At 46.5% G+C, this 16,139-nt stretch overlaps 2 protein-coding genes across 2 annotated transcripts in view; one reads left to right on the top strand and one right to left on the bottom strand.

The window, feature by feature from the left end:
• The window catches only part of LOC111866154 (microtubule-associated protein Jupiter), a 68,242-nt gene extending 56,165 nt beyond the window's left edge, over positions 1-12,077 (bottom strand). The window contains exon 1 of the mRNA XM_023854816.1: positions 11,928-12,077. Within this exon, the coding sequence (XP_023710584.1) occupies positions 11,928-11,983 (56 nt within the window). The 5' untranslated portion in view covers positions 11,984-12,077. The remainder of the gene's footprint in view (positions 1-11,927) is intronic.
• Positions 12,078-12,341: 264 nt separating this feature from the next.
• Positions 12,342-15,436, top strand: LOC111866153 (inhibitor of growth protein 1). The gene is made up of 3 exons (XM_023854811.2): positions 12,342-12,654; positions 12,972-13,175; positions 14,500-15,436. Exons 1-3 carry the CDS (start codon positions 12,519-12,521, stop codon positions 15,150-15,152), a joined length of 993 nt encoding a protein of 330 aa, XP_023710579.1. The 5' UTR covers positions 12,342-12,518; the 3' UTR covers positions 15,153-15,436.
• Positions 15,437-16,139: the final 703 nt, after the last annotated feature.

The raw sequence follows: 16,139 nt of genomic DNA, 5'->3' as shown, positions 1-16,139 counted from the left end.
TAAACAGCATTAACCGGGTGGGTTTTGTAGTGGTGACGTAATGTTTCCTGTGAGGTACGGACTGAGTTTATATTGTGACGTGTATACCCATTATTAGGCAACGGGTCGGCAAACACATTTCCGCAACAAAAGAAGGGAATCCATTACTAGGTAACGGAGCATTGAACACGCATTCTTCACAACAGAAGACGGGGTTTTCCGTGGGATCAGTGCAAAGTGGTTATAAGAAATGTTCGGCAGGATAAAAGTAGTAGAGACAAAGTATAAGGAGTACTGAACATTAATCGAGGAAACTGGGTCGAGTTCTGGGGATGGCAGGCGAAGGTGACTGAGAAGAAATGGCAAAAATGGAATCAGCTTGTGCCAAGAACATTTCACGTGTGAACTGAAGTTACAGCGAGACTGATAAATCCGTTGCCAGGATACTACGAGTATTACTGAAGTGCATGTGCAACAGTGAACTGGAAAGTGTGTATTGCCTGTAGTCCCGAATTGTCCAGTCATCCAATCCAAAACCCGTCTTAATAGTCACCCCTACACGTGTCAGGAGGGTTACCGCCTGCTTCGCTCAGGTTCTGCAAGCAAGGCGGGATAATGGTCGCGCACAGCCGTTACACAGAGCGAGTCTGCGCATGCGGACAACATGCTGTAAGTGCTCTTCGTCTTGCTGAATGCGCCGTGATCACGAAACACGTTTTCTGTTGGGATGTGGGTTTTAATGGCTCGCCTGTAACCCGAGGAACAATCGCTTCCTTCATTGCACTTTCAGAGAAAAAATGGGGAAGTGCGCGTGAAAGCAATATCGGCAAATATGGCGTGCAGAAGTGGTGTAACGGCCGCCATATAGAGCGCCCACTGTGCCCGGGTGGGGGCGCGGGGCCCCAGACAGAGTCAGACACCCCTTGGGTTGGGCGCCGCTCATGAGTACAGTTTTGTACACAGACGGCAGGAATACGCTTCCTCCATCTTGCGGGAAGCGACGGAGACTGCGAGACTACATAGCGTCGGTTTGGAAAGGATTTGGAAGTACAAATCCCAGAATTTGCCTGGAGGGCCTGAGGAAAACAACGAACACCCTGTGAGGATAGCCACGTGCCGGCAGAAACTCACAAATCCAAGTCTACAGCCCTGTCCCTTATTCCGATTACGTCTACTCAGCGCCCCCCCCCAGACCCAACATACGCCTAAGTAACTCCAGTAGCTAACAGTCGCCCAGCTAGTTAAGAAATTCTCCCTTAATCATAGGCGTCGGCAGGGTGGGGGTTGCCTAATGTTAATGATAAGAAACTCTATCCTGGACACTGCAGGGCGAGCAGCACAAACGGCCATAACCAGCTGACACGTAAGTGTGTAAGCAGAACCCTGTCCGCAAAAGCCCGCCCCTCGTCCCTAACCTTCCTCACATGAGCAGTCCACATCCTCGAACCGCGGTTGTGGGTTCGATTCCAGATGTCATTGGATTTTTCAAGTGATCTTCCCAACCGCACTATGGCCCTGGGGTCGTCTCAGCCTCTAATAGAAATGCGTACCAGGAATCTTCCTGGGGGTAAAGGGTGGCCTGCCAGCGCCTAAGGCTGACAACCTCACCGCCATCTGTGAGTCGACTGTCTAGAAAATGTGGGAGCCTCAACGTCTCACAATCCTATGGGACTCCACGGCCTGTTACAGGGACAGCTTCACCTTTTACCTTGGGTAGGGCTATTCATCTTAACGTACCGCCAAGGGCGCAGAGTACATTTCATCACATCTTTGGTTGTTCTCTATTTCGTCCACGGCATGGAACAGGAGGCACAAAGTTGCAATTTTATATACAACTTGACCACCCAGGCAAGCGAGCATTGCTCACGTCCTGATTAAATTCATGTTCGACATTGCCGTACCGGGCCCCCTCCCCCAAGTCTGTTTGTATCTTAATTTTTCACACAGGAAACCTCCCCCGCAGTCTGACCCTACAGGAACACCGGCGCACAACTTTATCCATCGCCCCAGTTGCTTCAAACCACAAGGTTTCGGAAACCGGTCCTGTTGTTTCCTTCATCACGTAACAGGATGAAGCAAGCGATCCTATTCCGTTTGACCCTTTGGGTCTGAGACTAGCTACACCAGTGAAGCAACGAGGTATGATCTCTTGCTTTATTCCATCATCTGAAGAAAGGAAAAGAACCCGTTTTCGAAACGTCGTAGTTTCATTAAAAACTGGGAAGACGGACGATATCCATATGTCAGTTTCTACCCATCTGTAGCGACAGTACATTTGTAGGCCCGTCCACAGTAAATGAACATCAAGATCAATGGTGCCAACTGAAACACAGTCATACCAACACTTCAAGAAGAATGCATAAGTAAAAGTGGAACAATCGAACTATTCACGATGAAGTTTTGCGTTAAAATCAATTCCCGCCGCAAAATGGAGAACGTAACTCGTGACTCTCGAGCATGCGCAGTGGAGTGCAGATAGCTGTCCCAAATCGGCGGCAAAGCGGAAGGATGTAGCTAACCGGTCGCTACCCGCACATGCGCAGTGACGGGCACTCGCAGCGCCACGTTACACTGATGCATTATTGCAGTGGATCAGCCTCTCTGAACTGGTCCAAGCGTTCATTTCTGAATGTATGAACCTTTCAGTAAGATAGGTAACATAAGATTGCGGGAATCTGCCTAGCTAGCTCATCAAATAATATTAAAATGACAAAAACAACAAGAATGAGATGGACAGGGCATGCAGCACGATTGAAGCACAAAGTGGAGGAGGAAATAGACCACCACGTTGATTAACATTTATACGAACCTGAAAGAAACAGGATCGGACGTTACGGGCTGGATTTGTCAAAAAGAAAACAGGAGCCTGTAGTAGGCTTTTGCGAACTCGGTGATGAACTTTCGGGCTCCATAAAATGCTGGTCACTTCTGGAATCGTTGAGAAACTGTTAGCTTTTGAAGGTATCACCTCTGTGAAGTTAGTTAAGTATTTTTTTACACGTTCCGCAGGACTGCTTGAGGGGGGGGGGAGGGGCCATACCAAGGCCCCTTAGACATCCATAGCCCAAGTGGGATTCGACCCCACGATCACAATGTTCAAAGGAACGAAGACGTTACATTCCCTGTTTTGGTGCTTCACTTGTAAATAAACAGTGAGGTTTCGCTGCACGCCACTGAACGTGTGACGGCGACCGGAACCAGAAGCATGGAGCGTGGCACTTCTGAGTGGGGCGAGATTTCGACTTAACTGTGCGGCCGTCAGCCACCTGGTGGCACCAGTCACACCTCTCCACTTTCGGCGCACTGCCTCGTCTCCGATCATTCCCCTCTCTGCACATCAACTCCTCGGAGCATGAAACTCATCTAAATACACGCACTTCCTGCTAATCATCGCAGGGCTTCAGACAGCCGCTCAAATACTGCGATCGTGGGCTCGAATCCCACTCGAGACATGATGTCTGTCCGCGTCTCTTCTGATGGGAAACGGGCCAGAGCGCATAATACGAAAGGTACAAGAAGAATTTTAGGCGAATAACTAACTCCACGCAGCACAGTCCTTCTTCAGACGCTAACAGTCGCTCAGCTGTTCAACAAATCCCCCAACATATACTAAACCAGAAGGCCCATTACCGTGTTCACGAGAGCCCGATTCGACCCCATCTCGAGCCAGATGAATCCAGTCCGTACCCCATACTCAACTAGCCTACTATCCAATGGGTACCCGGGACTCAGGTAAAGCGGCCGGGGCATGAATTTGACTTACCCGCATTTAGTACTAACCTTGAGAATGCGTGGGTCTGTATCTCCAGTCCCCCATACGTCTTCATTGTGTGGTACTTAATTAAGCTCAAGGGTAGCTCTTCCTTACATTACACAATTCTATAGAGCACTATAAACGACAGGACGGAGAGGTTGAAGTTCGAATCGCGGTAGGACCAAGAATTGTCTCTTTTCCACGTCGTCCAAATTGGCGCTGGGGACCACCCAGCTTCCTATCCAATGCGTACCGCGGCTAAAGCGGTCGTGGCGTGAAGCTGACCACTCACCTCAAACTAGTGAATAGGTCAAGAAGATGTGAATCTATACATCCACTCCCCCATACGTCTTCAAGGCGAAGTGGTTAATTAGTTAAGCACAGATGCAACTTTACCTTTGCCATAAATGACAGGCATACCAACATGGAGGCAGTACAAATTTCGGGGTTTAAAGAGAAGCAAGAGAAAGTAAAAAAATGCGAATGGGGCACAGTTACCGGGGCCAACATCAGTCACGGTGTCGGTGAGGCGTGTGGCACCACCGGGGGCTGAAGCAGGGCGAAACAAATTTCAGATGCTGTCAGCTCACAGGTAGGATCACTGATGAATGAATGGGAAAGCGTGTGAAGGCAAGCGGTCGTGTCCTACTTTGAGGCACTATTTCCATGGTGGGACTGAGGAAAATCACATACGTCAGTCATAATAAGCCACCCCGGGCCCGGATCTTAACCCGGGACTTCTAGAATACGGGAGCACTTAGCCCCGACAGCCAGCCACAGACCTGGGCTGTTTCATATCACTACACAACACTAACACACTAACACTACAGGAGCCACACAGCACTTGGTACATACTCATAACATTACACTACGTCTTCAATATTGTGGCTTGTCTGCTGAAGGCTAGAACTGTGAAGCCAGCAGGGACGGCCGCTGCTAGGGAGAAGGGCTGTTGGAAGCGGTGTTTTCTGTGCGATTCGACCCGAGTCTATATAATGAAGACCAGAACCCGCCACAGTAGCCCTGCGAGTCGTAGGAGGCGACAAAAAGGGAGCCCAATGCCTAGGGGTATTATCGGACCACCCTGTTCCTGGGGGATATAAATACACGGACCTGACCTTCCCGGTTGTCGAGTCTCGAATCTGAGACAGTAAAATATATGATGAGTCCCGCGGGACTCGGACCCGAGATGATTGCGCTGACGTGGACCAGCAGCAATTGTAAACGACAGACCCGTTCTCACATCAGAGAGGGCGTCCCATATCAACAAACCTGCAGCTGACAGTAATAAAAATATGGTATTATTCCACAGGTGGGGGTTTGACAGACTGGCCGACTGGTAGCTGAGGCCGGGGGACAGATCGGGAACCCAGAGGAAGGGGAACGTCCAGCGGCTCCAAAGGGAACGGCTGAAGCCGTTACCAAGCAGCGTAGTGAAGACAGTGACTGAGAACATCAGTCTGTGATAGTAATTTGTAAGGTGTAGTCGCGACTTGTGTTGAAGTGTTCAACAAATCCGACTACCAATTCAAACCCTCTTAAACAGTCGTTAGAAAGTTCGACATACGGGGGGGGAGATCTCTTTGTACAAGCGGGACTTTGCTTCCGTAAGGTTGGCTGCTCGAGGTATGACGTACACGCAGAGATGTTTCAGAGAATGTTTATAATGCATACGTTCTGTACGGGTGTGAAACTTGGTCTCTGACATTAAGGTCTGGTAAAGTGGGATTTGTGGTGGACAAAGTGGCGCTGGGGCAGGTTTTCTCCGAGTACTTCGGTTTCCCCTGCCAATCTACATTCCACCAACTTCTCCACAATCACCCTCACCTATCATCTGGGACTGGTACAATAGGCCAGAAGTGGCGGCAGTACAAGGGACTTAGTCCCACCCCACTAGCAATAAAAACAAAGGGAGGTATATAGACTGATGGTGTTTGAGAACAGGGTGTTGAGGAGAATATTTGGACCGGAGAGAGATGAACTGACAGGAGGCTGGAGAAAAATACATAATGAGTAGCTTCATAACTTGTACTCTTCGCTATATATTAAGACGACCAAGTCAAGGAGGATAAGATAAGCAGGGCACGTAGCATGGATGTGAGAAAATAGGTGTTCATACAAAGAATGAAAACCTGAAGGAAAGAGACTAATAGGAAGACCTAGCGTAGATGGGAGAATAACGTTAAAACGGATCTTAAAGAATTACGATTTCAGTGGTGGACTGGACTGGATTCATCTGGTTCAGTAAAGGGATGAGGCTTCTCGAGGTTGCGGGAAGTGGCATCCCTCCGCACTGACCACGTGGCACGGCCGGAAGGCCTGGACATCGAACTCAGAGACGACGGGTTCGAATACCCATGGGGAGACAAGCTACTCCTGATGTGCAACGGCTTGTACTCCGGTACACCGTTACCAACGTTTCGGGATAAACCTGCTGCTTGAATCTTCAGGGTACATTCAATCTTCTCGTGAAGATGGAGGCAGTAGGTTCCTACGAAACAATAGCACCTATCTACCATATCGGTTCGAATCTTGGCCGGGGCACCAACTATCCTGACTGAGGGCTCTCGCTGCTTGCCTCAGTCCCTCCAAGCAAATACCGGGATAGTACCTCCTCCTTCCAAATCCATTTCAAATCGTTATTCATTAATCAGCTTGCCATCCAACAACGTGTGACCTGAGTTACTGACGGCGTCGTTAAACAATCTACAAAAAATAAGGTAAAGCTGTCGCTGTAACAGGCCGTGGAGGCCCATAGGGTTGTGAGACGTCGAGGCTCCCACATTTTCTAGACAATCGGCTCACAGGTGGCGGTGAGGTTGTCAGCCTTACGCGCCGGCCGCTCTTTACCCCCAAGAATATTACTGGTACTCATTTCTGTTAGAGGCTGAGTCGACCCCACGGCCATTATGTGGTTATAAGCACTGGGTCAATTGAAAAATACAGTGACCTCATTGGGAATCGAACCCGCGACCAACTACGCTACCGCGTACCCTTACAAGAAAAAATTACACTGCGTTAAGACCCAGAAGATCGCAATTTAAGCTGTGATAATTACAAACAGGCCTCGGTCGCATTTTCGTCTTTCCGAATTCCATGATAGAAACAATTGAGCAGATAAGAATATGACGTCACGGGCTGCTGCACACGTGGGCACGAGACGCTGCGTGATGGCACTCTCTACACATCTGTTTCAACTGGTTACGGACTGGACGGCCGGGGTTCCATTCCCGGCTCTGGGCCCCACCCAACCTCCTATTCAGTGGGTACCAGGCGTTCTTTCCCTGGAGATAAAGCAGCCGGTGCATGAAACTGACCACTCACCTCAAGCTAGAGCCAAGGTCAAGAAAATGTGGATCTATACATCCACTCCCCCATACGCCCTCATGGTGTAGTCGTCAATCAGCTAATCACAGGGACTTCTTTACACTTGCCACCATCCCGGAGCAGAGGCTGAAGTACCCGTTCTTCGTCCGGGATAACACTCATTCCCTTGTTCACAAGAGCCCTCCACCGGTCCCTATCTCGAGCTACATCAATCAACTCCATGCAACCCCAATCCATCCATCCTCCCGCCTACGTCTAGGCTTCCCTATTGGTCTCTTTCCTTCTGGCTTTCCACCAAAATCCTACATGCATTCCTCTTCTCTCCCATGCGTGCTACGTGTCCTGGCCGTCTCACCCTCCTTGACTTGTTCACTCTCATCATACTCGTCAATAAAGCAACACAAGGGATGAAGCGGCGGAAACGTGAATCTAACCACATAGCCCTCTCGCGACGAGGTAGGGACATACAGCAAGTGGCTATTGCGCCCGGAAGTGCCGCGAAGTGTGGCGACTGAAGACACCCACTTCCGGTGCAGCACGCGTCATTGTCCTGCGTGACCGGGCACTATGACCACCGTCTTAGGGTTCCGAAGGATCACACCCTGTACGTCGCACAAGCAAACGCTTGAATTTGCAACCACGCAAGTTCCGGGACAGAAATACGCTGCGTGATCAGGGCTATCGCACACTTCGGGGAGGGTGGGGGGTGTGACGGATACGGAGCAATGGCGGGCTGATGGTTACTCATGGAGATGAGCCCTTCTTGAGGAGCCGCCAATTCTGCAGCTACTCAATAATTTCCCAGCATTTTATGGAACCCGAAGGTTCATTACCTTGTTCGCAAGAGCCCTCCATTGGTCCCTTTCATGAGCCAGGTCAATCCAATCCATACCATCCCATTCCATCTCTAAGATCCATTTTAATATTGTTCATCCACCTACGCCTTTGTCTTCGCAGTGGTCTCTTTCCTTCTGGCTTTCCCACCAATATCCTATATGCATTCCTCTTCTTCCCCAATCGTGCTACATGACCTGCCCACCTCATCCTCTAATTACACTTGCAGAAGAGTACAAGTTATGAAGCTCCTCATTAAGCAGTTTTCTCCAACCTCCTGTCACTTCATCTCTCTTCGGTCCAAATATTCTCCTCAGCACCCTGTTCTCAAACACCCTCAGTCTATGTTCCTCCCTTAATGTCACAAACGGTGAACTGGTGAATAATAGGACCAACTGAAGAGATTTCGAGAAAACCCTGCACCGCTTCGTGCTATAAGAATCGAATGTGAAGGAACAGACACAGCTGAAATGAATGAATGCTGATTCCAAAATAGAATGGCAAATGTTCGCGATTATCAGGAAAACTGATACAAATCATGTAAAAACTAAACGCATCTCCATTATGGCCCCGTCGGAAAAAAGAATACAAGTCGTCCCGAAAAGAGATGGGAAGGTCAATTCTCAAACGACAGTTGACAGGGGTTTCCTCAACGGGGATCGTTCAGATTGTGGTATTCTTGGCTGCGGTATCACAGAAATGTTTCGGAGGAAAATGATACCTCCATCTTCAGGATTGACAGACATCCCTGACTCACTGAACTGAGAGAAATAGAAACACGTAGCTGGGGTCCCGAAGCCGGATCTGTTCTTTCAATTGTTTGCTGTTACTTTGAAACAAAGGACTTGCACAACGTCCTGATCCACTTTCTGAAGTACAGCAATTCATTACATGGAGTTTCTTTTAGCACCGATTTAACCTCTTACATCGACTGTATCTTTGTTGCAGACCTTTCTCCTTCAAGACACAAAATTCCATAGAACGAAAAGGCAGTGAACCGTCGAAACACAGTTTTGTTAACTACTTGAGCATGTAGGCCGACACCGATATAATGCAACTCTGCTTTCCGCAGATATTTGAGCAAACAAGTGTTACAGTCAGCGCGTCCTCCCTCCGGGGTATAACGGAACCGGCGCGCGCACCGCTTTTACTTCGAATTACGAGACGGGGATTTCCGGATTTCAAATTGCAAACTCACGACTGCACGCGGGATGCGAGGTTCACAGAGCTACTGCTTTCTGGGCTGTGACGCCGTGGAGATTGTTATGGATATTTCGGAGCTACTACTCCATCTTCAGTGTATGAGAGAAAAAATTTCCAAAACTTTACGGTGTCAGGTCTCCGGTAGGATTTCGAAACTTGCCTAATAAACCGCTACTTCACGTAATTGCTTACCCACCCTAAAGATAGAGACAGCAGGTTGCTCCGAAACATCGGCAAAGTTCTGCCAATCTACTCCGTAGCCAGTTCTAAAAGACGGCTATCCAACCCGCATCCCGTATCGCCACACATTCGTCAGTAAGGTGCTCCGTCTGGATTGGTCGAACTTACGCGCAGGCGGGCAAAATGCTAGTAAGATTTGAGTTTCTCACAGCGCTTGTTACGATCAGTTCTGTTTTCCGAACACAACCCTGTGTAGTCAGCAAACATGTCGCCTCCACGCAAGACACCAGCACAAAGCATGTTCCTCCGAAACACTGGCTCACTTTCAATGGACGACACTACGGTACAACCCAGCAGATAGAACTATTCGGGTAAACAACTTGTTCTTGCTGGGAGACGTATTGGGGAGTGGAGGTGTAGATACACATTAAGCTCCACACTAGATGAAGTTGAGTGATCAGCTTCACGCCTCGGCTTCTTTACTCCTCCCAGGGAGGAGCATCCGGTACCCAGTGGCGTGCTGAGCGCTTTGTCCCTAGCAAGTCGTTCAGCTCGTGCCCTAGTCGCTATACTGACCGAGCTATCCCAGCTCCTCGGAACGCAGATATGATGGGAAACTGCAAGTTATGAATACAGGGGGACACGTGTCATTACTATGAAAACGAGAAGAACAAAGCTGAAAGAATGCACAGAAACAATCAGCACCGAATTATAAAGCAACTGGCAAAAGAAATAGGAGTAGTGCCTGGAAGGGACGGACTTCATAAGCCTGAAAATCAAATCGGTTCAGATAGAAAAAAAGAAGGAAAGAGGTAAACAGGTAATCATGCTTACCGTTATCAAAGATTGTCTGTGACTGTAGGATCTCACGTCTTTTGGACTGAAAATGTTTAGGAAGCTGTCCGGATCTGCGGACAGACATACAGTGATTATACCCTAATCATGCAGTTTTCTCCATTCCCAATCACTTCCTCCCTCCCCCCAGGCGCTCTGTTCTGAGACACCTTTAGTCCGTGTTCTTCCCATGCAGTTCTGTACATTTTAATCTTTACGCTTTCTATTATATACTCGTTCAATACAGGTTAGCTCAGTCGGTATAACGATTAGGCTACGGTATGGACGACCGAAGAATCGGGATTCGGGCCGAATGCGGCCATTAACTTCCATCCCCTATGCGCCTTCATGAAGAAGTGTTTAACTAAGCATGGGGACAGCTACACCTTTACTTTTTTATGTACGCATAATTAATATTAACCGCTAAGATGAATATGGTGTAACCGCACGTTCCTTCTCCCAGTAACTTTAAGTAAGGGGTAAAGTAAAGTCAGCCCAGAGCAGTCAGTTGCCTGACCGTTGGACTTTCCCTAGGAAGACAACAATAAACCCGGACATAACGGTCCTCAGGGGAAAGGAATGTGTGCTTTGGGGGGGAGGGGGAGGGGAAGTGAAGCGGCAACTATTAAGGGGTGAAGTTGGATTCAACAGTCGCAACTCAAAATACGGAGATCAGTGTTTCTAATTCGTAAAACACGTTAATTTTTACTTGTTGCAAGTGGTTCCGAAAGAGGGTACGAAGATGTCTTAATTAAAGTGCTTACGAAAGTGAAATTAAAACTGTTCACTTTGCAAGCTCCTCCTGATCACCCATCAGCGACCTTGAGGAGCCATTTCAACGTGGCGGACGAGCAGCCGGGAAAACCAACGAAGACGTAGTGACTACAATGGATTTCGACTTGGAACTGTAGCCGAGACGTGCCTTTAGTTCAATTACTGAGTTTCTGGACATTATCCATAAAAAAGCACGGCGATGGATAATGTCCAAAAACTCGATAATAATATAAATCGTCACTTAACTATTTACAGCTAACTTCGGTATTGTGCATGCACATACAGTATACACGTACTTGCGAAGTGCTAACATGATCAACATGATAGTTGCACAAAGTAGTTCCAGTTTCTGCCAAACAGAGCGCTAGCGCACCACTTCGATGCAGGTTAGAAAAAGGAACTGTTCTACCATCTACCGTAATTTCTTGAAATTTAACGCAGGCGAGGCCACGGAGAAACGAAGACCATGAAGACTGACCTACCGTAAAGGTCAGAACTGGGCCCGCGCTGTACAGGGCAATGGCTTACCAGTAGCATGCAGACACAACTGGCAGGAGCCAGAATCGTTGTCTACCCACAGGTTTCTCGGCCACTGCAGTTCGTTTTCATGAGTCACTACTTAGCAATTATTAGCCTTCCCATGAGTTAACACTCCCGTCTATGTGACAAATGATGACGAAACGTCATAAGATCCCCATGTGCACTGTCCAAGCATGTTATAGCAAAATAAATATTTATCATTCAAGATTTATGGCATTTTATGTGACAAGAGCGAGAAATTTGTGCTAGCAGGTTACCCGAAATATTGAAGGGATCGAAACAGCCTCAAACAATCCTAAATTCCTCCAGTTTTTAATACGAACTTGTATTGCGCACATTCATAACATAATTCACCTTAAAATAAATCTTTCATGCAGAGAAACTACCGGATATCTCTCTACATAACAATTCAGAGTTACACTACTGACCGCACCCGATGGAACATCTCAGAAACTAGTACAAAGAATTATATTATATTGTTTCTTACATAAAGTAAACTTACTTGCTAGAATTCTTGTTGCCTTCTCCCAGTCCAACAGTGAAGGTTGTAGACGTCATTTTGTTAATATTATAAGATATATCCACACAAACAATTGCGTTCAACCACTTCTAACAATACCACAACCACGATTTCTCGTTAGGCGCTAAATGCACAAGTTGAATTTGGAACACGAGACACGATTGGTTCAACAGCCAACATGTCTGTGACGTCACTGATTTGGGTATCACATTAATGAATTATTATTTGAAAGTGTGCTAAAAGTTATGTCAAATTAATGTAAATAATTACTCTACAAGTGTTCGTGTTAGATTCAAATTTTATATAAGGGAAAAATAATGGCGATAACGATTTTGACAATACAACTGAATGTCAGGTGGTGACATTCATATTTGTAACTACAGATAACGGTAGTGGTACTAGCAACAAATATGTCGCTGTGTTAGTGTTATATGTATGTCGACTTTTACAGGTTATTTTAATCATAATAGATTCTTCCATGCAAGGAATGTGGAATTATAAGATACATGTTGCTTTATACATAATTTAATGTAAATATTACATATTTAGCTGGTATTTTGACCAGAAAACAGGATGTTGAACCAAGCTGCTGTGGAAGCTCTGTATTCAGCTACATATGTAGAGAATTATCTTGATTGCGTTGAAAATCTCCCTGATGATTTACAGAGGCACCTCTCTCGAATGAGAGAGTTAGATGTCACATACCAAGGTACGTGTTTAATTGGTTCTGTTATAGCATTTATTTGAATCCTATCTGAAAATTGGCAGGCCTTCGCAAGACAAGAATTTGGGATGAAGCTGCCGTAAGAGTTCTGACGCTAACAAGGTATGTGGAATTCCTATTCATTTTGGAATAGTTGGTGATTAAGAAGTTGTTACCCAGCGTAGGCCTGTTGCATTGGTAAATCATAAAATGGTGATTTATGTTTACTGGTAAAATTTACTGTTTCATATTTTATTGATGGGTTAGGAAAAAATGAGGTTATATCTGCAAACAGTATAGTAGTCCTTTTATTTTGGTGACAGCGTTTTTAAAGGAGGTAGAGCAACAGCAGGAGTCATCTCGACGTGACTCAGACTTGGCCACAAAGCGACGCATTTTGCTCCGTATCCAGCAGTCTCTGATAGCTGCACAGGAAGTGGGAGATGAAAAGCTTCAAATAGTACAGACAATTCAGGATCTGATTGAGAACAAAGCCCGGCAGCTTGAGCTTGACTACAGGAACTTAGGTGAGTGTGTTTCATTTTCTGCTTCAGAAAGAAAATACATAAAATTGTTTAATTGGAACTTGCTGCTGCACATGGTAGCATGATCCTCAGCACAGCAGATGGATGAATTGATCAAAATGATACAGGAAACTCATTACAGTTCATGATAGACCAACATGTAAATGTGACAATTAAAAAGACAGCTGTAATCAAGCCTACATTGTTGTATAGTGTGGACTGCTCTGTTGATTTCCCTCTATAAAGAACATCACAGAGAACTGGACTGGACTCCTCTGTATTCAGGCCACAGGCCCAAATCTTTAATTCCAGAGTTCTGTGTTTGATAGAGATGAAGGTTTCGGTGCTTGAACAGAAAAGCTTACACTCCCACATGGGACTGAACTCACAACCCTCTGAATGAGAGTCTAGGATCTCACCCCCAAGCCCACCAGTTCCCTTGCATTTCTACTTCAGCTGACATTGTTAAATTAAAATTGTAATTCACTTTTAATGGCTGTTGGACCTGTATTGCATTTCATCTGCTTGACATTTTTGTTGCAGTTACAGAATGAAAACTGACAGCACTTCCAAAACTTTCTTTCTTAAAGTTTAAGTTAAGCATAAGTGTTTCATATTTTAGGGATTAATTAGGAGGTTACAGGGTTGTAAAGCCTACTGTGAAATACCACTCCTTTGCAAAGCGATTTAGAACTTACATCTATGACCTAAAGTTAAGTTAAGATAAAGTTGTGTGTGTGTGTGTGCTTAACTAATCAAGCACCACACCATGTAGACATGGGGGATTGGAGGTATAGCTCCACCATTCTTGACCCATTAGGTGAGTGATGAGCTTCACCCCCAGGGAAAGACCCCCACCCCCCAGTACCCATTGTATACAAAGATGGATGGGCCCCAGAGCTGGTCTGGTCATTGAGGAGTAGAGAAAAATCTTTATCCTCTGCTGGGAATCGAACCACATTCACCCAGCCCATAGTCCATCACTGTACTGACTCAGCTACCCTGGCTGCACCAAAGAAGTGAAAAGCTGTAGTTGTCCACATGACTTTATCAGGCACATGTTGTGCTTTGTGGTGACACATGCCTGGACCCACACTTGTTTTAGCGTGAACACCATTAGCCCTTAAGTTAATATACAGCCATTGGAAACCAGAATAGCAGGGAATAGCAGATTGAAAGCATTAACAAGATCACAATACTGTGTTAGTTTACAGGTTGAAAGAGATCATACCAGTAATGATGATTCTGAAATTGTAAGATGCTATCCCATCCATTTATCTGTTAAGTGTGTGGTGTCTGTGTTGCATAAGTACCTCACTGGTTGCAGACTTCACCAAGGACCAGGAGAATACAGAGCCAAACCGGGAGAATCACCACCATCACCACCATGGCTTGGGGAACTCTAGTGGTGGTGGCGGAAGTGGGTCTGGAGGCGGCGAGCGGCAGTCTAAACGTGCCCGCCGCACACGGACTGAACAGCTGACAACAGGCACAGATGCTGGCAACACTGCAGAGCTGCTGTCTCAACCGGATGCTACAGGCAACAGAGGGGTCAGCGGTTCGGGAGCCACATCAGGGGGCACCGGCATAGGAGGCAGCGGCAGTAGCGAGCGTAAGAAGGGTGGCAACACAGGTAAGAAAAAGAAGCGCAAGGCTCGGCAGTCACAGCAGCAACACGTGCAACAGCAGCAGCAGCAGCGGGATGAGTCACCACCCCATGAGGATGAACTTGCTATCGACCCTGATGAACCCACATACTGCCTCTGCGACCAGATATCGTATGGCGAAATGATACTGTGTGACAACGATCTCTGCCCCATAGAATGGTTCCACTTCTCATGTGTAGCTCTCGCCACTAAACCAAAGGGCAAGTGGTACTGTCCTAAGTGTCGAGGTGACCGTCCCAACGTCATGAAGCCCAAGGCACAGTTTCTTAAAGAACTTGAGAGGTACAACAAGGAGAAGGAAGAGAAGTCATAAGCAGGCATCTCTGTCTGATGTATCATATGTCTTGCGTCTCTTTTATCTATCTTCGTTCATATTTAGCACAGCTATCTTAGAAATCAGATTTTAATAATTTATGTATGAATACCCCACATTGGGGTTCCTGACGTTTAAGTGTATGTTTTAAACATATCTAAGACAGTAACATTGGCATTATAGATATATAATTTTCTTGCAGTGCAACCTGACTCAGTGTGGAATGTTGATCCTTCCTCTGAGTGCCTGTTGATGAATTTTAATAAAGTTCCTTTATCTTTCCATATTGTGGACCATTTCATTATCTCCTTCCAGAACATGACAGGAATCACCTGAAAACTGAAGTCTGCAGTGAACCAACATGTAATGGCAGGGTGGAAACATTTTTTTAAAATCTGGTAAGGTAAGATAAAGCAACCCTGTGCTTAACTAAGCACCACACAATGAAAACATGGGGTGGGGGTGGGAGTTGAAGGCATAGCACTGGTTGGAGATGGTGGTCAGTTTCATGATCAGATTCCTTTATCTTCTGGTGAGCATGGGATACAACGCCAGGTGCATTCTACATCCAGTCTAGACATGATGATGAAGTTGAACATCTCTGCCCCCTCTTTATTAAAACTGTCACAACACAAAAAATCTCTGCCCCTGTCAGGAAGTAAACCCCAATATCTTAGTCACTTAGTTGCCGTACTGACTGAGTCGCATATACTGTCACGAAAATCAGGTTGCCACCCCAAAGGTGCACACTTCCAGTCAGTGCACCAGCTTTCTTTCTTCTTCTTGTACTGTTTGGCCTAACACTTAAATGCCAGATGTAGATAATGGGCAAGATAACTCAAATTTTACCCCCCCCCCCCCAAAAAAAAATAAACAGCTCCTGAATGCTGATTGAGAATCATTCAAAGGCTAAAATTGTTCGGTTGCCACTGACAACCAGGCAGCCATCTCATGGTATATTTAAACTGCCCCAGGGTGAGGTGCTTT

The sequence above is a fragment of the Cryptotermes secundus genome, unplaced genomic scaffold, assembly GCF_002891405.2.
Source record: "Cryptotermes secundus unplaced genomic scaffold, Csec_1.0 scaffold318, whole genome shotgun sequence".
Taxonomy (NCBI): Eukaryota; Metazoa; Arthropoda; class Insecta; order Blattodea; family Kalotermitidae; genus Cryptotermes; species Cryptotermes secundus.
The sequence above is the reverse complement of the archived record's forward strand: the minus strand, read 5'-3'. Positions and strand labels throughout refer to the sequence as shown.